Source organism: Dermacentor albipictus, chromosome 1 (genome assembly GCF_038994185.2).
Source record: "Dermacentor albipictus isolate Rhodes 1998 colony chromosome 1, USDA_Dalb.pri_finalv2, whole genome shotgun sequence".
Taxonomy (NCBI): domain Eukaryota; kingdom Metazoa; phylum Arthropoda; class Arachnida; order Ixodida; family Ixodidae; genus Dermacentor; species Dermacentor albipictus.
The window spans coordinates 168,509,763-168,530,760 of NC_091821.1; the positions used below are offsets into that span (position 1 = coordinate 168,509,763).

The following is a 20,998-nucleotide window of genomic DNA, read 5'->3' on the forward strand; positions in this document are numbered from 1 at the left end:
CACACACACACACACACACACACACACACACACACACACACACACACACACACACACACACACACACGCACACGCACGCACACACACACACACACACACACACACACACACACACACACACACACACACACACACACACGCGCGCGCGCGCGCGCGCACAAACACACACACACACACATTTTTCTGGGCAGCCCGCAGTGTTTTGCCAGTTCTCCATGCGAAGGGTTCAGGTAAGCATTGCAAACATTTTATTGAGCACTTGGATATCCGCACATGCGCGTTCGTATCTGTTTTTATTTTGATTAAATACGTCTTACATGCTTCGCTTACGAATGAACGTATTTATGAATGTATAATGTTAGTCCGTTCGTGGTGTGTTATTCAACCTCCATGGAGCATACCACTTCGTGGTCGTAAAACAAACGTTTTTCTCTTGGCCCCGTTTGTAGTATGCCCTCTATCTCAGCTTTTTGGGGGAGCGGGTGTCGACGGAGTTTTTCCAGAGGCCTCTTTCAAGAGAAGCTGAGGATTGTTTGACATGGACGAACATTCAGCACATAGTGTTAAGATCTCTAACTTAGTGACGCACGTTGCGCTTCTAGCTATGCCTATAGAAGTATGCAAAAAGCGTGGTTATCTGGACAGGGAGCAGTGTAGGGGAAATGCGGCAGTGATTGATGCACTGCTTGTCGGTAGGATTCCGGCAGCCCCATTCTTATAAGCGCTAAGAACGTTATAATGAACATGCTTCCTTCTCTCTGCGTTCATCTTTACGCATACGTCCGTCAGCGCTATTCACGTACGTTGGTCTCTGCTGCATATTCATAAACACCACAGAGAATCAATTCACGTTGCACCCCTCCGACATGACGTGCTGAAGACAGGCGAAACCCATTCAAGCCACTTGAAACAATAAAACTGGATCAAGACAGTCCCAGAAACGTTCATCACTTCGGTAGTCAGGGACAGACTTGTGGTTGTACAGGCATGTTCCATGCAGTCTCTGCGCTTTTGTCACATAGTTAATCTTTCGAGTGGTTCTGTCCTTTTTCCCCCACGTAGACACCAATGGGGACACAATTTTCATTCACTCATAACGTATACCCATGACGTGATTTTCCACATAACTCGGGAACGACAAGAAGCCACAGGAGCCATGTCCTCTGGACTACCAGAAGTCACCCACCACACTTGACAATGTTCATTACAAAGAAGCACAACAGCTACACTCTGTCTCGCGCGTCTCCTTGCACTGCAGCGAAGCCGAGCTCGTTTCAACCAATCAGTAACAAATACTGGCAGCGTGTTTCAGGGATTGGGGGAGGACTCGGCCATTGTGCGCTGCAAATCTTTCTGTGACCGTTTTCATTTAGTCGGCGTTGCATGGAGGGCGATCAGAGGTGGACAATGGAGGAGACATGAGCTCCGTTTAAATGAACGTGATAAGGTCGAGTCGCGTGTCCTTGTCGGGCCGGCATCCGGTCTTCGGGTTCGTGTAAACGCTAGCGGCTCGAGCTGATCGAACGTCGAGGCGAAGTTCTGCCAACCCGCCTGCATTGGGGTTTACTCGCTCACCCCCCTTAGAAAATGCGTGTAAACCTGGCCGCGAGAGACTTGTCAGCTTGACTTTTGACTCGATCCATTCGCGTGGATTTCATGTAAACGAAGCTATAGGTATCGTTGCACTGAACGAAGTTCGTGAGATGATAGATGTAGGTCAATATCGCATCACAATGGACGCTTCACTCGGTGCAAGAAAATTAAAAAAAAATATGTTTTTTTTAGAGCAGTAATAATGAGCACGGCTTCAGATAGTAGGTTGTAGGCTGAGCGACACCCTTGACTTTCGTGCGAGAAAACAGCATGCTGATATATTTTTGGATGATCTAATATCCAACAGAGGACAAGCAACACACTTTCTGATGATAGCTTAATCACGTACGTACCTCAGACGAGTCATGTAAGAACTCAATCCCTCCCTCATGCACTGCGTAGTGCTTCTGTAATCAAATTCCTTTATCTATATCCATTACAGTAAAAGCTCGTTAATTCGAACCGCAAGGGGAAGCCGCTTCAGTTCGAATTAACGAAAGTTCGAACTAACGAAAGTGAAGGAGGGCAACAGTAAACTGCGATTTGGAAGGAGTAGGGCATGTCAGAAATTTGGCGTGTCAGAAAGTGATGGCGTGTGCCGCGGGCACACGCCATCTTCAAGTCGAAGCTCTGGGTCCGACTGTGCCACACCACCGATGTCCACCGAAACGAACGTTAGCCGAGGCTTAACACCATCACAATGAATCGCGACGGCCGATACCTCCTAAGCTGAAAACAGAGATGCACAACCGATGAAGACTGCCGAGACAAAGACGCTGAACGTGTGAAGGTGGCGAAGGCCCTGATTCGTTGGTTCTTGATTGCAAGCGCGCTGCGACGTACTTGATTCGCTGTGTTTTGGAGCTTGCCGTGCCATCTCCGCACAACATTAGCAGCTGTACAAGATTTGCAAAGCCTCCGAGATTCGCAATGGGCAAGAAGTCTCGGAGGTTACGTAGAACGGAGAGGCGGCAGCCGCTGCTGCCTTCTGGCTGACCCCGCGTCGGTTAGATTTTTTTCCGATTTTGCCTTCTCTCGCCGTTCTCTTCGTCTCGGAGGCAATACAGCCTTGTGTGTAGGCAGTAGGCACGCTTCTCTGGCCGTGTGCCAGGCGAGCGTAGTTCGAATAATCCGTAAGGGAACTTTCTCGCGTTCGAATTAACGGACTTTTTCATACATAGACTTCTGTAGAGCTTGGCCGGACCAAATCGTACAGTTCGAATTATCCGTAAATTCTAATTATTGAAGTTCGAATTAACGAGCTTTCACTGTATATCTTGTCGACACTCCATCAACCTCAAGAACCTCACTCGATGCACCCTCAGGCAAGCCTTGACGCACGAGTGATGTGCGACGCTATGTTATGTGCGACATGTGCGTCTCTGTACGACATGCGTCTGTGCGACATGCGTAATTTTAGTGTCTGTGTACGAGATGTGCGCATGTCGTACACGGGCGCACAAATTTCTATTTACACTGGGCCCGCAAGAGCAGTGGCTTCGGCTTCATCAGGCCCCACAAACTACTGTAGCCTGGACAGGAGCGCGCGCATTGCACGACGCCCCCTTCCGCGTTGACGTCAGCGCCTGCACGCGCGAACCCCTGCGCGCTAGCTTTCCGCAGTAGCCCACTATAGCCTGGCTCCCTCGCCGCCACGTCGTGTGTGACATCAGCGCTACCTCATACAGAAATACGCAGCGTAACAAACTGATCGACTTACGGAAGCGGGGGCCAGGTTTCCTACCTTATAACTCCTTGGCAAAGTATATCTTTCCCGCACCAACTTAGCTGTAACTGTGCCGCGGTTTCATCCGCCCGCAATGAAAAGACCCCTTTGTTCGGATTAGGTTGACTCAACAGGACCACGCTGTGCACGATGCTAGCACTTCACAGGCAAGTGCGCCACTCAGCCGTTGCAGGTATTGCAGCAACGAGCTCGGCTTTCGCCTCTTAGTTGTCTCTGGATGGATCGTGCCACTTATTGCGAAAGCAACGCTCACAGAAATGACATACAAACAAAACATGTCCTAGACCTCAACAATGTTCTTAATTATCAAGTGGATAAAGAATAAACGTGACAGAACTGACAATAACACCTATTAGTAACTTATTCCAACATGGAGAATGACTGCTGTTGTAAAACTCGTGCTCGGATTTAGATAACCTTTCCTCCACCTCTCAGCTCCATCCTTCTCTGTTCTGGTACATTCAGGTTACGCGACATTCGACCTGAGCGCAGTGGGATTAGTTTGCTGAATCGTCTGCTGTAAATAATTACAATAACTCACTTGAACTTTGTTGTCTGCCACTTGACATTATGCCGTTTTCACCCGTTGTTCCATTCACTAATGTACAATGCTTCGTGGAAACATCACGGGGCATAGCTGCCGTTACGGTGTGCGTGAAGTACACATTACTGGGACATGTTTGTTTCTGGACGAGAGGTCTAGATGAATTATACTGTAGTGGAAGGTGACAAGATGATGAGTCCATTTGTCACTTGGGCTCAGTGGATGAAATTTTGAAGCTTGTTCGCTGCATTATGGGACGAATATGTCAGGGGAAAATGAGAAATGTCACAGCATTAAATATCATGTGCATCAGGGGCTTGTTTTTGAATTTTCCGAATCTGCACATACCACTTACGCCCAAACTGGTGGCGCAGTTGATTGCTGCTATGCGGCTCAAGCGAACGAAAACAGCAGCGCTAATGCGGGCCATACTTGGCTGGAAAGATGGGTTAAAAAAAAACAAAAAACAAAAGAATCGCCGATAAACAAGGCCTCATTCCCTTACGATGTTTGGAGAGATTATACCAAAGCGGTGTCTATGTGCACAATAAACGGGTCAAACTCCCCACTTTTGTCTGGCCGACGCTTCTCCCATCAGACGGCGGGGGGAGCGGACCATTCCGGGCTTGCCACGTTGGGACTATCACACACTCCGACACGCGTGTATCGCGAGCGTTTCCCACCCGGTGCCCCATGCTTCGCCCGAAGGTGTGCAAGGCGCAGGAACAGCTGAAGTGGTCCTCATCCAAGACGGCAACGTTTCTCATTCCGCGCAGGTGCGAAGTTGCTCAAGAGTCTGCCGGCGTGATCGGGCCACGGCAGAGACGACGGCGTGGCTACTTGGGCAGCACCTGCGTGACGGTGACCGAGTGCAGGCCTGGCGGCGGCAGTGCGGGTAGCCTCTCCTCTTGGAAGAACTTGTACGAGAAATAGGAGGAGACCACGAAGCACATCATGGCGAACATGGCGAACACCTGCCGATGAAAGAGGACATTTTTCGAATGGCGCTGGCACCGCGCTGAAAGGTAAGCATCGCACAGGGCTTGAACCACTGTACTTCGTAGCCATTCACGTACAGCTATCTCGAGCTCAGCAATGAAGGACAGCGCAATGCACATCCAAAACGCTGCTTTTGTATTTGTTATGTTTATTCTAAAAATTGTCGACGTTGTTACTTCCAATTAGAATAACCACGTAATCACTTGGAATTATTGAATTAAAATTTACTTTGAAAATAGTCTAGGGCGCCTATCGTATCTACCGTCTTTTCAGGCTTGCACCTTTACTGTCAGATATGCGATACCCCGTTAATTTTCTATGCAGGTCGCTCGAATAAAGACGTCACAGTTACGTATTAAACGTCCTTGAATAGGGTCGGTCGCATTAGGTCGAGCTGCTTAGCACGTACTACGTAAGTATAACTGGTCTGCAATAAAAGAAAAACACCAAGGTTACTCGGGGTGTCTGGTTCGCTTAACTGACCGCGTGTCTGTCCTGGATGCCGGCGGACATCCGTTCGCAATAAGTTGTTAATAAAAAGTTAGCGAGTTTCTAGAACTGTACGACTCCGAATGTATTAGGCTGAATCGTAGAATGAGTGTTCGGATATTTAGGACCGTCATAGTGTGACACAAATTATAAGAGCGCGTGGACTTGTAAATCGGTCGTTCATCATTGTATAAGCTAAAACAAATGCAATATAGAAGAACGCTGTGCTTTGGTTGTGTCTGACGAACCGGGATTACAGGCGGCCTTGGCGGCAAAGATGGGCTTTAAGTACAAGAGTGAACACGAGCACAGACAAGAGCATTTCAGTCAGTTTTCCTTAAAAGCATGTGCGTGTAGGAGACTGACTGGCACGGGTGATGCCAGCTGCTACTTTGCGTTTAGCCCCCACACAACACGCACCAAACCCAGAATGTATCAGAAAATAAAGGCAAAATCAAATAAAAGTCAGAACGAGCTTAAAGGGACACCAAAGGGAAAAAATAATTTGAGCTCTATTAGTAGATCCCTTTTCTACAATTGTGAGAAGAGGCTTCACGCAAGAACAAAAGATGGGGCCAGCGTCGCTTTGAAGTTCTCGCATCTGCTTGTCATTACGTCATGCATTATGAGGGCGTCTGTTCAGGCCTATTTGATTTTTCTTGTCGGTAAAGACGGACTACATTGCATTCCAAAGAGCCGTAGAGTCAACTTGACAAGTTTGGGACCTTCTATTGCACCACAATGTCCCCGATTCGAGAGATTTTTTTCCATCCGTGACGTCGCATTGACGACTACCAGCACAGTGGCTCTCGCGCGAAATTAAAAAAAAAAGATTTGCCGCCATTTTATTTTCTTGTAATCAACCTGAAGCCACGCAAATGACTAAAATAGAGTTTTCAAAGAGTACATTATCAGTTGAAATTGAGTTAGTGTTTTTCTCTAGGCTCCCTTTATGCATATATATAGTTCACAGAAAGTTCATGAACCATATACATGCCATAATCTCCACTTTGAGTTTCAGATGCTCATAATCCACTCAGTGGTGCTCAAGCGTCACTAATGAGCATCAACCCAGCAACTATGGGCAAGCGTGATCATGCTTTAGTAGATGAAGCGCACAAATATGTCTCCTTTCCTCTCTTACTTGTTTTCTATTGTTTTCCACTATTCAGTGGCTGAAGCTACTCTTCTTCCTAAGATGCACTATGTCTTTTTAACGAAAAGAGCGACCTTGGTTAATGGCAAAGTCAACGGCTCGGGCCCTTCGCGTTCTTCTTTTGTAGGTAAACCTTGGGCCCAAGATCTTTGTCGTGCATAACTGCTTCATTAGATATGTTCCGGACAGTTTTGCATTGCCTGCCACGCGTGTTGCCGAATGAATATTCATAGAAATCTTCTCAAGTACTGTGATTCACCCCGCCGCTTTATCTTCCGATGTAGCCACTGTACACTAGCTTATACACGACGACGTTTGTCTACCACTACAGTCACAATGCGGCAGGTTAGGGAGGAGTACTGTTTTTATTTATTCTTGCTTTTTTTCCTCGCTAAAATTGATGTTTAGATAACGCTTGCCCTTGTAAGGTAACCGATTTCCTCACTTATACGAATATTATTCGCAACTTTTAATTTTCTTCATGCCTCTTCTTTTGTCAGTTACTGGGCAACACGATGCTTATCGAAATCGTGGTTGGAGGTTTTCTGTAATTGGTGGCAGTCATTTACTCCGGATATTGTTGTGCCTCAGCAAACTCCTCTAGATATTTATATGCCTAGCAGACTGTCCAGTGTTCACATTCAGGGCTCCATGCCGAGGTACACAGCTTAGCGCTGCTGAGCTCGAGGTCGTGGGCTCGATCCCGGCCCCGGCGGCCGCATTTCGATGGGGGCGAAATGCAAGAACGGGCGTGTACTTAGATTTAGGTGCAAGTCAAAGAAACCCCGGTGGTCAAAATTAATCCGGTGTCCCACACTACGGCCCGCCTCATAATGAGATCGTTGTTTTGGCCTTAAAACCCTAATATGTATATACCGGGCGTTCAAAATTAAGCTTTGTTGTTTTCGTAAAGTTATGCACTGGGAGGCACGGGAGGACCACCTGTGCAAATAACTTATGTGGCCAGGGGGACACAAAGTAAGATGATAATTATCCGTGTCAGCAGCCCACTTAACTAAAATTGAATAATTAACTTTTTATTGACGGCAGTAAGTGGGTATGTTTCTAAAACGTTAGAAGCAGTCGTGTTTCTACGCAGTATCAGTTGGAAGAATCCTTCTAGCGTGTCTGTGCTGCGAGATATCCGACCCCAAATTTTAATTGTCGTTCGCATGATTACGCATGCAAGAGAGTTAAGATCGGCGCAAAGCCCCTCCCTGATGTGACTCGGCTGTTGCATGGTGCGTTTAGTCTGACAACAGGGCGGAGGCATTGGCAAAGATAACTGTACCCCTTCCCCTCTCGACTGGCGAAATCAAGATATGACCGCGCGGTATGCCGTGTAGTTGTTGCTCTAGATTTCAATGAAACTTACAATACTTGGAAATCAGCAGCCACTTCATTTGCGTAGTCCAGGCAAGGACCATACCCGCTCGTCTAGTCACCATTACGCACGCGCACTGCCCTCCGGCTTCTCCGCTCGCGCCATTGTCTCGGCATGGCAGCTGCCGCCAGGCTGCGCGGTCACGTGTTGCGACAGCGGTTCCGGGTTCTTCGATTTTTTATTTCGCCAGCCGAGAGGGGAAGGAGGACGGTTATCATCTTTGCCAATGCCTCCGCCCTGTTGTCAGACTAAACGCCGCATGCAACAGCCGAGTCACATCAGGGAGGGGCTTTGCGCCGATCTTAACTCTCTTGCATGCGTAATCATGCGAACGACAATTAAAATTTGGGGTCGGATATCTCGCAGCACAGACACGCTAGAAGGATTCTTCCAACTGATACTGCGTAGAAACACGACTGCCCCTAACTTTTTAGAAACATACCCACTTACTGCCGTCAATAAAAAGTTAATTATTTAATTTCAATTTATTGGGCTGCTGACAGCGATAATTATCATCTCACTTTGTGTCCCCCTGGCCACATAACTTATTTGCACAGGTGGTCTTCGCATGCCTCCCAGTGCCTAATTTAAAGGAAACCAAAAAGCTTAATTTTGAACACTCACTATATTCTTTTAACAAGCGTGGTTGGCTAAAATTATTTTTGTTGGTGCCCACTAGATCTAATCAGGAAAACCCTGTGGTGATGCTTACCCCAGCGACTTTGGTCGATGCATTGTCATCTGGATCTGGGCAGAAAGCAGTGAACTCGAGCAGGCAAACGATCAGGTAGAACAGAGCGATGAAGCTGTCGCTCACCAGTAGCTGTAAAGAGAACATCAATACAGGGCTGCAAATACCGGCGGCGCACATTTACAATGTAAACATTTAAGAAAGAAAGCTGACTGTGTCTTTGTGCGCCATTGATTATATCCCAGTCTTCTTCAAGAGCAAAAGAAGTGGTGGTGAAGCGACTTCCTATTGCAAGTCGAATAAGTGCAGAGATAACTGCAGTCTCGCGGGTTTTTATATCCCAAGTCACTGAAATAATTGTAACGGCGACCTCTGTTTGGTGCACAAAGAATATACACACTGTTGCAGAGTCGACACAGTGCGTACATACTTTGATAGTGTGGCGCAGCAGAGCGTCGTTTCTAAATATTGTTAAGATTATGACCCTTCAGCCACCGTAAAGATAACATAAAATTTACATACAAACGTGTGTGTGACTCTAAAAAAAACGTACAATATTTAGGGCTTATCTTGTCCCACAACAATATTCTTAAAATATTCTTAATGAATCTTGCGTCAATTTTCTTTAACTCTGGCGTCAGGTATTGGCGTGCAAGAAACGGCATGCGTGTCCCATCGTGCCATAGCGTTCCTCGTGGGAAAGTAGATATGATAGAATGTTAAATAAAAGAGGTATACGGAAAGATTACTGACGAGTACTGTTGTAGGACATAGGCCATAAAACGTACATCATTTTTTTTACCCGCTCGCCATCATTAATTGCTTTCAGAATTGCTGGTGAACCACCGCATAGGAATACTTAATAGAAGCAAGATTAGAACAGTGCCGCCAAGAGTGTCTTTGTTTAATTCCGCAGAAATTGAGTTACGGGGGTTATTTAGAGCTGGAATTTTTCTTCGAAGGTTTCATGCTAGCATATTTGTGCACGTGAGTGAGGAATGCGGGATAACTTTGATCTTCACCCCGCTTAGTGTGGGCTACATTAATGGCGCTGATATGCCGATGGCGTAGTGCAACGTAGCCTACAGCATCACGGGCATCGTCTTGTGTTTTCTCTTCGGCTTACGCATAGATCAAGGAAAATAATTTCTTTGCGGCAGGGCGCACTGCCAGTGAGGTCTTACGGAGAGTGGGACGTTGAAGCATCTGGCCAGGGCCTCCTGGGCGCGTAGCACGAACACCATGATGATGAAGAAAGCGAACAGGAACGACGTGATGACCACGAACAGGCTGAACTCGTAGCGGTGTAGGTAGGCGTAATAACACTCGCCGCTGAGTGACTCGATGCAGATGAGCCCGCACAGGCCCAAGATCTGCGAGGGCGGAAGAACCAATTCCTATAGCTGGAACTGGAAAGCGAACGCCTAACACAATCTACTCAAAGGTACTGGCCGATGCAAACTGTTGCTATAGAGAGAAATGTGTATTTGTCTTATCCCGCCTCTTTTGTACTTTCGTGCGGCACATACCGGGTGTTTCACGCAGCTTGAGTAAAAAGAAAACAAAACAAGAGCCATTTCTTAGACGTGTAAGGCCAACGAAACGTTGTTTGCAACAATTTCTTTTTAAGTGAGTTCGTATCGAATGTGCAAATTTTAAACATTCAAATTGGGGCATGATTACTTGAAAAGGTTGCACAGTGTATTAAAAAAATAGAAGGTATTGATCAAAGGGCTTTTGGACGGCTTTTTTTTTTTTTCACGGGCTGTAAAGAAAAAAGAAAATCTGTTGACACCTAGGCACTTCTTGTGAGTTGTAAATACGAAAGCTTTAATGTCCAATTGAAAAGTTAAGAAAAGAAAGAAAAGCTAAGGAAAAAAAGTTAAGAAAAGAACTTCATTCGGTATAAGAGCACTCCTAGATCTTGACTGTCTGCTCCTGCTCCTCTTTCAGTTTATTATGCGTTCATTCATAGTTATATTAATTACGGTAGTGATGCTTATGGCAACACGTATCAGTGCGACTTATCATTTGTTTAGCACATACGAAACCAAGCTCTGCGCATTATTTCTAACTTTAGTCGATAAAATATTGATATAATATGGATGGACAAGAAATTCAATTCAATTCAATTCAGTCTTTATTTTTCTCTTGGACAGAGAAGGAGACAGGACTAAAAGCTTGTAAGCTTGACAGAGCTCCTGCCCCCTTTATCAACTTGGCAGTACAGTACAAAGGCAGAGATTTTCAATTTTCCAAATAAACACTGAAACAAAATAACAAAACACTTTGTAAAAAGCAGCGCTAAGCATTGCAGCACAAACATAGGTATTAGAAAAACAAATAACTGGTTATGGGGAAATGAAAAAAAATAATAACAGGTATAGGTTACAATTACTGATTTATTCGAACTCAATCTAATTACTATGCTCTTCAGGTTGATTAATAAAGACCTGACACACAATATTATTTCCTTGGATTTCTAGAAGAATACTAACCCTACTAGTTTTGCCCAGAAAAATTATTTCTTGCTCCCTAAACCTCTTACTAGTTATGGTTAAATGACAGCATCATTCTGCGCCATTAAAATGTGGAATTCTCTTCCCCACCCCATCACAACATCACCATCTCTTACTGCATTAAAAAAAGCTCTTAAAACCTATGCTTTAAATAAATCATTATTTTATGATTCTTTATTGTATGTACTCTGTTCTTTTTTTCTTTCTAATTTATCTTTGTAATTATTTTACACGATAACGATGCACTGTTACTATTCATGTTAACTTTCCTTGCATATTTTCCGTGTTAGTGCAAATTTGTAGTTCTCTATCAATTATTTATGCCTTCACAAGACGGATTTATGCATATATAAACTTTAGTTTTTATGTATCCGTTTCTTCTGTTGGCTTGGTTGATTCTATATTTTTCTGCTAATTTCGTAATTTGTATCCCATAATCATGTACCTACAGAGAGTCCCGGTACGATCTTAGGACCTTGGGACCCCCTCCTGCATACCCTTTTTGTTGTAATCATACTTTGAAAAACATAAATAAAATTTTTGATTGATTGATTGATTGATTGATTGATTGATTGAACCCCGCTGAACGGTTCTTCGAGTTACGAACTCTTAACGGATAAACGAGCGCGCTGAGACACTTGGCGCGTTTGATTTGACCTTACGGAGGCGCATTTAGAACGCAAGCGAGCACTCGCGCGAACAAGGAACGCGCGGATTACACAATCAACCAGAGAACAGCGTCTGCACGCGGCGACGCCGCGTGCAGACGTGCAGACGCCACGTCACCGGAGCTATCCTGCTCCGGTGACGTGTGGCGTCGTGGCTCTGGTGGCGTGGCGTCGCGGCGATGCCCCCTCGCCTCACGCAACACCTGGTGCGCTAACTCGGCAGCAGGTGTTCTGATCCACCTGCTCTGCTCTGCCGAGGCGCCTCGTGATGTGGCGTCGCAGCGAATGAGAATTTGGGTGCCATTTCACTGCTAGAGACGCCGCCGGCTTTTTCGCTCAATGGGTCATTTGATGCTTTCGCATCAAAAGGCCATAACGTGCTTGCGCGCCTGTAGTGTAGCGTTCTCAAGCGTGTTTTCGGAATGCGAAGTCCGCGTGGAGTCCGAAAAGAAGGTACTGGCCCAGAAAGTCGCGCCAGCAGCTCGGTTTGGGATAGAAAGGGAGCATGACCGCAACTTGTAAGCAATGGGCCGTCGACGAAACTCGTCTCCGCGTTTAGTTTCCTTGCGTCTATCATGTGGGCCACGTTCGTTGGGAGTACACTTGAGAACGCTAAAATCCAGACGCAGAATTTCTCGTGCATTCTTTACAGGTAGTGGTAATGGTATAAACGTTTTTATTGGGACAGCATTTGCCGGAAGGCCTGGCTTCGGATTCAAATCAAATCAAATCAAATCAAATCAAATCAAATCAAATCAAACATGTTTATTTTGCAGGAAGAATACAAAATTTCCCCGCGGGAGGCAAAGGCTAAAGGCGAGAAAGCCTGACAAGGTCTTGGCCCCCTGATCAACAAGACAGTCTGCAGCGGTTGACACGGCTCAATATACACTTCATCAAGTACAATGCGTCTGCTTCTCTAGATCGGATCACATACGTATTTGTTTATACATGTGTATTCAACACACTCTACAATACATTATACATCGATCTTCTATATATCATGGAACCGGGTAAAACATCCTCGGAAACAACTTTGTTTAGATTGTTGTCGTTAAAATAACGATTGTTCACTTAGGCGAACACTTATAAATTTGCACAGTTGACAGTAAAGAAATTAGCTATCTAAAGGCACAACAGAAAATATTATGAAATAGTTTTTATGAGAGAGAGAGAGAGAGAGATAGACGAAACAGAGAAGAGAGGCAGGAAGGTCAACCATAACTAAAAATCGATTTGCCATCCTACATCAGGGGACCGGGGAGGTTAATTCCGAAATATAAGCAGGAAATAGAAACCGTGCACATCCAGATTCTGCTCAGCCAGACTCACACTCAAAAAAAAAATCACGGGTCACTCTGAGTCTGAGCGAGTCGAATCATGATCGAGTCGACTCACGAGTGAGTTCGCCGACCTATGGTCAGTAGTGAAGCCGTTTGTGCAAGCGCGGCCGCTGGATAAAAAAAAAGAAAAAAAAATGGCTGTGGCTTAGGTAAGGTTAAGCCCAGGATGCGAAGCATACTAGCCTTTATTTTAGTTGTTGAACCACTGTTTAGCCTGGTGAACTGCTGTTGCTTGGCTATATTTGGTTCGGCTAGACGAAGAAACAACTCATGCATTACTTCTTCGCCTTCAAGAGTGGAACGCGACAGCGTTCCCGTCGACCCGCCAAGGGGTGTAAGACAATGGGCTACAGGGCAGCGACTACGCGCCCCGCATTGGACGCGGTGAGCGTCGAGCAAAGCAGCGTTCGGCGCGGCAACGAAATGTGCGCCTGAGCAAGAGACGCACGCCTTAGAAACAGCGCGTTTCTAAGGCAACACCGCATTCACTAGAGGCGCTTTTGTACCGCTTTGAAGCGTTGTACTCGTGGCTCAGTGGTAGCGTCTCCGTCCCACACTCCGGAGACCCTGGTTCGATTCCCACCCAGCCCGTCTTGCAAGAGTTGAGCCAAAGCCACTTCTCCTCTGTCGTGACGTCACGGTGTCACGTGATTTCATGGTCACCGCCGCGCCTGAGGAGCTGGGTTGAGCCCTCGTAATATGCTTCGCATAAAAAGAAGTTGCGGCCTGCTGCGTCACGCGGGCGGCAAAGGCAGCGAACCTAACAGCCATAGTTGCATCCGCGGCCGCTTGGCTGGCCCGAAAGGCGCTACGCGTTGAGAATGGGTCGCGTCGGCTTCCATGGGCGACGGCGTTCCAAACGTGTTCCTTGTGCTTTTTATTGCGATAACAATTATATGGACACGCCGGGCGCATTTTTGCCGTCGGCGGCAGAGTCCAAGGTAACACTGTCGCCGGGCGCCGTATCGCATGTGCGAGTGGAAGCATGCGAGGAGAGCCGACGTTCTCGCGCGCTCCAGGAAGGAAGGCGCGGAGGAAGCGCGCCGTCTTCTGTCGCGGGCGAGGCACCGAGGAGGGCAGGAAGGGGGTGGTGGGGGAGCGGCGTTGTACTCAGGCAGCAACTGCGTATTGTGCGGCCGCGCAGGGTTGCGCGAGCCGTATCTTGCAAGCGATTTGCGTTAGGAGCAGAGTCTAGGTGCGCCAACGGCTCACACTTTCGTGCGTGCTGCGGTCTCACCGCTCAGTTTTCGTTGAAGGTCACTTCGCTCTCTGCTGCTGGCGCACTTCCTCACACCAGCGTTTTGACAGCGAGCGTCCGTGGTCATCGAGTGTGGTGTGTTCATGTTTGTCTGTGCGCGTTGACAACATGCTTGTTAATTTAGTTAGTAAGCGAATGTTTACAAGACTATACGGACGATAAAACTACTATCCTTACTTTGCATAGCTGTCGAATAATTTGCTATCGCGATCGATGCTTCGCCTTTCGGGCGAAATTGGGACTTTTTCTATGCCGATCCCAGACAACAGTTCTCGACTGGTGGCACCGCGGGGGATCACGCCATTTTCGATGCACGCGGCAGAACGAAAACTTTTTTTTTTATCCAGTGGCGGTGGTACAAGCTTGTTGAAATTGTGGCAATGGCTTCGTCACCTTCTGCACGATGGCAGGCTCGGATATCGGCATTCCAATATGGCCCGTTCTGAAACTGGGTTGTCATCGGCTGTGTCATCTGTAGACTACGCAGGGTGTCCCCACTATCATGCACCAATATTCAATAATATGAAAATGCTACGTAGCTGGAGAGACCCAAGGTCATGTTATTTGCCGTCGCTTGTAGATATTCAGATTATTTTTTGCATTGCGTCTAATTACATAATCAGTCCGGATTAATTAATCAACTTCTCAAATAGTATAGCTAGATTAAAAGTGTCAATAAGAAAATTGTAGAGCAACATGCAAAACTCCCGATAGAGCTTTCTGTTCAATACGTGCTACATAAACGTGTTTTTCCGAGCGTGAAAGAAGCCCGCGAGTACACGCGAAATTGCCGGGCGGCCAGTCGCGCGGCAGTTTCCCGTGCACCCCTTTTCCCCGTGGATGGTAGCTAACCAAGTCTACTTCATGGTTAACTTCCCTGCCTTTATCTACATCCTTCCCTATCGCTCGTATCAACAGGCGCATCCAACAAGTTTGCAGCTGGTTTCAACAATTCAAGCAGCCATCTTTCTGGCGCTTCGTCCGATGGATCGAGTGGTTTGGCGAGCATGTTTTCCCCATCACTTGAGACGGGCATCGACGCACGGCGCATCTGCGACACTACTTTGTCGCGCCGGAGAGCGTAGTTGCCACTCTTGTGTATTTATTTCTTTTCTTCTTTCTTTTTCTGTGACCAGAGAGGACGAACGCATTTGCATTGCGTGCACTTACGATCTCGGCTATCCTCAGGAGCCCGTTGGCGGTGGCCATGAATCCACGGTCAGCGCCGATGGTCGGCATGCTGGGCTCCACTGCGCTCTGCAGTCTGCACAGCTACAGCAGGCCCCGTCTGCGAAGAAGAGACGCCGCCAATGACACTCGGAAACGCCGCCTACTGTGTCGGGTTTTTAATAATGTGACAGAATCGGTACAGCTTCTACTTTGGCATTCGTGTCTACCCTGCTCGTAACGTGTAGCTTGTAATGTTGTGGACAGTAAGGACAGTGATTGGCGGGTGGCTCTGGTCGCTGAATGCCTCGAATATTAAGGTGCACACAGTACGGTGCTTATGCACTTTGGCATATTACTAGCACAAAGCATGAGGCTTGGGTCACAAGAGAGATAGACGAGATGCCTGCCGGCGAATTTTCGCAGCGCTGGTAGCACATGTAGCATACTAAGTCAAGCTACCTACACCACTGTCATTCTGTCGACGCAAAATACTGCCGACTGTGTCATCGTTTTTCGTCGGTGTTTCGGTGCTTGCGTAAGGCGTTCTGGGCGGCTACAGGAATAACGAAATGTGCGGGATAATTATTCATTATTTGAACCCGATAATGTTACCTTGAGGTACTCATCGGCATTGTCGCAGGCTTTCTATTAAACCTGTCTCAGGCTTCTACGCACAAGGTCACTGAACGTTAATTCGTACCATGCACGAATGCGCCTTAGCTATTTGGAACCCTAATGAGACTTGCTTAACTCATTCAAAGTAATTAAGAATAGCGCGTCTCGGTTCATGACATAGAGTTACGACAGACGTATTTCTCGAACTCTTTCCACAGTAAGTTCACCTTAAGATTTCTCACTTTTCTCTGCTCCCTAAGTTTTTCTACAATTAACCAGACCTGAGGAACGCAGTTTCAGTTTGTACGAACGAAATATTATGCAGACTCTTTACAGGCCAAGTGCAACGAAACTTCGCATCGGATAAATTGGTTATATATGAGTAGTATATGCTAAAGCAATCTCGGCAAAGCTGCAGGGTAATTGTTTAATTTCATTATTAAGTGCCAATTAATGACACCTAAGCAGACGACGCGTGTACTTCGTGGTTGGCGGATATGACGCAAATCCCAGCCTCCAAGGTTTTAAACACCGTGGGCACCGGCTTATCTCGGAGGTCATGCGCGGAAGGCACGCTGGTTCTCAACGTTCCGCATTTTCCGGCGAGTGGTAATGGCAGCGTTTTCCCAAGTCTCAGTATTTTGTTGTAGTTGGTTTCTGACAGTCTTAGTACCCAACGCTTACATGGCACAACGAAGGCTTTCGATAAATGTTTTGCGACTGTCGGGAACACTGGAACACACTGCCGGAAAATTGATTGACTGACCAGTCCATAAGGTTTAAGTCCTAAAACAACGCGCCAGCGATAATGGTTTGTTTTCTTGCCTAATTATATGACCTAGCTGCGTCGTAGCTGTATATTGTATTTGTAATTCCCATGTCTTTGTATTATTTTCTTATTATTTTCTAATGATGACTTTGATGTGCTCTGTTGAAGTGTCTGTTAGAAGCAATGCATTTACATATTTTCGTTCTCTCTTTTACAGAAAAGACAGAAAACCACCATGCTTTAGGTTTTTCTGTCTCTCCTTCCTTTCCGCTGAGGCCTTTAAAGCAGGCACAACTATTTAAGACATGTTTATTTCTTCGGTGAAAATTGTGTTGCAAACAAATAAGTCTAGTGAATCATGAAATTCTGCATGACGCAAATGAAGGAAATGTTTACAAAGGAATCAGAAACATCATATACTTTCAGCTACTTCCGGGTGCAATATAGGCGTTGAATTTTATTTTAACGTTTAGCCTATTTGAATGTTATTTTCCTTGTCAGTCGTTTCAGTACGCGAAGTATTCTAGCTTCATCTGACAGTGGCAACGGTATGAATCCCTATGTGCGGTCTTCGAGAGCTGAGCGAGCAGCGTTATCGGCGTGCTCGTTGCCTACGATGCCGCATTGATTTGGACACGAGGGTCCCCTGCTTTGTTGGCTATTTCTATAAGAGTAGGCTCTACAAAATGTTCTGCCTTCCGTATTGAAATGGATGACAGCACTGCTCGTGATGGCTGTGGTCGAGAAAAGGCACTTCGACACGTTTCGTGTGACTGCCTTCGCTATAGTGTAAAAAGACGATAGCTAGCGACTGTGCTAGCTTGCATTGATGATCGCCTTCAGTTCACAGCTCTTACACCACGTGGCGTACGGACATTCAAGATACAGTTCGCGCTATGATGCACGCAGTTTACTGGATGAAAACGGAATGCACATTGAAAAAAGAACAAGTAAAAAAAAGCCCACGTGAACAGCTTTCACCGCCGAGCCCAAATCGGGAATGGCTGATCTGATAACGGCAAGCCGACTGTGAATCAACAGAGAGAGAGAGAGAGAGAAAGGAAGAAGGAAAGGCAGGGAAGTTAACCAGACTGAGTCCAGTTTGCTACCCTACACGTGGGGAGGGGAATGGGGATTGATAGAGAGAGGCAGAAAACATGAGTCTATACCGCACTTTCACCTGCATTAAGTTAGGTGTAGGATGTCTATATCGGGCACTCAAGTCTGTCGCCTTCAGGTAGTGAAAGAGCGCTCGAACTGCTTTATGGGTTAATGAACTGTGAGGCCAGGCTCCCAAGATCAGCAGCTTTGTTGCAATTGTTAGGCGCGTAGAGACTCAGTCGCACTTCGAGATAGCGGGCGCAGAATCTCGAAAAAGCACGCCCCCCCCCCCTCCCCTCCCATTTATCTTATGCATCGGCCATATTTTTGTATCATCGCATTGTCGTGCGGCTTCATCGGGGGCCTTATAAACGTCCTTTTGTTGGAGCAGTTATCGTAATCTGAAAAGCTTATTTTCAAAGAATAATGCAAGCTTGCTAAATGGTGGTGATGGGCGCCTGCATGGAGAAATTCAACAAGAGGGGACACACGGCGAAGAGTGTTAACCGGAAATATGAAGCTAACAGGCGCTGTTTTATAATTTTAAAATTTTACCCACCAAAACTAAAAAAGTTTTGTATATAAATGAACTTATACTTTGCGACTTTTTTTTCTTGCGTCACCTAGCAACAAGCTAACGGCATGCCAGACGAGCCAGATGCATACGTTATGCTTCAGACACGCCACCGAAGACCGAAGCGAGCGAGGCTGCCTGCGCTTGTGGAGTTCGCCTGTTCAGCGACCCGTCTCTCTCTCTCTCTCTCTTTGACGTAGCCTGGTTTGTTGGGCTCCCGGTGTATTCTTGCGTTTGTTTCTGCGCTTCGTCATGGCACCACTGCACTATTGGACTACGGCAAGGTGAGAAATATTGTTTGGCCGTCTGCGACGGATTTCAAGCAATTTAGGACTACGCCACGGCACTGAAACTTGTGCCGCAGCTAGCAAAAAAAAAAGAACAGCTTAACCGTTTTCATGCAGTCAACATGAGTTAATGACTCGTACTGGGAGACGTTTCCCACGCTCTCTGTGGGCTCCACATTATTGTACCTAATTTCGGTAGTTTTTGGGTGCGCTCGCCGCGGCTGGCGTTGTGACGCAGTTAGTTTCGTGCGTACGGAATCTTACTGGGACAAGTTCGTGATGGTTTCACTGACCCCGACCATTATTGTGAATAATTTCGTTACATTTTGGGATACCTTTGAGACACGCTCCCGGCTCCTGGAGTTGTGACGCAGTTAGCGAAAAGCAGCTGGGCCGTGTGACACACTTAGTTTCGTGCGTAAGCATCTTACTGGGACAAGTCCGTGATGGTTTCTCTGACCCCGACCATTATTGTGATTAATTTTGTTACACTTTGGGATACCTTTGAGACACGCTCGCGGCGCCTGGAGTTGTGACGCAGTTAGCGAGAAGCAGCTGGGCCATATGACGCAGTTAGTTTCGTGCGTACAGCATCTTACTGGGACAAGTCCGTGATGGTTTTGCTGACCCCGACCATTATTGTGAATAATTTGGTTACATTTTGGGACAATTTAGAGGCACTGTCACCGTGCCTGTCGTGACGCAGTTAGCGAAAAGCAGCTCGGCCGGGGTGACAAAGGTAATTTGGCATGTAATGAATTTTAGTGGGACAAGTTTGTGACGCTTTTTATGGCCCCGCCACAACATAAACCTTCTTTCGATACACGCGCTTGTCGAAAACGCGACGAGTGATTGCTAAGGGATGATAAACATGGGAGTGTGTTGCTTGTGCCGACAGAACGCGCCAAAGATAACGCCAAGGAGCTGTAACACTAGGAACTTGTGACTCGAAAATTCCGTCTTCTGAACGACTGAAAACAGGCTTTGCACCAATGCATTTAGCATGAGTGTGAGTAGAAGGAATTCTGTTAGCGTCTAGCAAGGTCAGTGGTTGAGATCCTGTGTTGTCGCCACCTCTGTGTACGTAGCGTACCATCGCGTCAGCTAATACCCGACTCATCCTAAACACTACCATACATAATATATGACGAAAACATCCCATTTCCAAGTATTCCCCCATCCCCGAGCCTTACTTCCTGCACTTTAGGAGCACAAATACACAGGAGACTGCCCGTTTCCAAAACAACTTGGCCTTATAAGGCCAAGTTGTTTTGGAAACGGGCAGTCTCCTGTGTATTTGTGCTCCTAAAGTGTAGGAAGTAAGGCTCGGGGACGGGGGAATACTTGGAAATGGGATGTTTTCATCATATATAAGCATGGTAGTGTTTAGGATGAATCGGGTATTTTCTACGTCATGCATGTAAAAACGAATTGCTTTTGTTTGTAATGCCACCCGTTCAGCATTTTCGCACGTTTCGCCTCTACACGCAGTATTCCTATAAGGTCTAAATACCAAATGACACATGTTTGTAATTTACTTTGTTCAGCTGATGTCGTCCAGTGGAGCTTCGTACGGGAACTGCTGCTGCTTACCTGGTACCGCAAAGTTAGATGAATGCATAAAAACCCTGGAACAAGCATTTATACAGAGCAAAATAAACATTTGCTCATATCACGAGAAGTCTTGCATCTACTTTATGAAATTGCACGCGCCATGAATTCGATAGAGGCTTGCAAAGATTGTTCGCAATCTTTTTTTACCTAATGAAACTTTTCCGCAGCAAGACCACGCGTGGTTGAGCAGTCTTTTCCGCAGCAAGACCACGCGTGGTTGAGCAGTAAAAAAAAAGAAGAAAAAGAGAGAGAAAAAAAAAAAACCGTGCCGACCAGCGCAGCCAGCGTTCCAGCTAACGTCCAAAGCGTGCGCACCCAAAACTGAAATCGGAAGTATGGTTCAGGTATTAATGGCGGCGGCTTGGGGCGCTACAGTCGATTCGGTCGCTTGGCTCTATGGCACTGTCCGCCCTTATTGAATTTCTTTCTCTATGGCGTCTGTTTTCAGGATATGAAGTATCGAGATTGACGTACTTA

At 46.5% G+C, this 20,998-nt stretch overlaps 1 protein-coding gene and 1 long non-coding RNA gene across 4 annotated transcripts in view; one reads left to right on the forward strand and one right to left on the reverse strand.

The window, feature by feature from the left end:
• Positions 1–231: 231 nt before the first annotated feature.
• Positions 232–20,998, reverse strand: part of LOC135905722 (CKLF-like MARVEL transmembrane domain-containing protein 8) — a 131,678-nt gene continuing 110,911 nt past the window's right edge. For all 3 annotated transcript variants that reach the window (XM_065436699.1, XM_065436701.1, XM_065436698.1), the window contains 4 exons: positions 15,562–15,679; positions 9,788–9,976; positions 8,625–8,735; positions 232–4,858 (listed from right to left, as the gene is read on the reverse strand). In XM_065436699.1, coding sequence (XP_065292771.1) covers positions 4,721–4,858; positions 8,625–8,735; positions 9,788–9,976; positions 15,562–15,630 — 507 coding nt within the window. In that variant the 5' untranslated portion in view covers positions 15,631–15,679 and the 3' untranslated portion in view covers positions 232–4,720. The remainder of the gene's footprint in view (positions 4,859–8,624; positions 8,736–9,787; positions 9,977–15,561; positions 15,680–20,998) is intronic.
• Positions 4,785–20,998, forward strand: part of LOC135905723 (uncharacterized) — an 86,526-nt gene continuing 70,312 nt past the window's right edge. Inside the window, exon 1 of the long non-coding RNA XR_010565455.1 lies at positions 4,785–4,909. This is a non-coding gene — a long non-coding RNA (uncharacterized lncRNA). The remainder of the gene's footprint in view (positions 4,910–20,998) is intronic.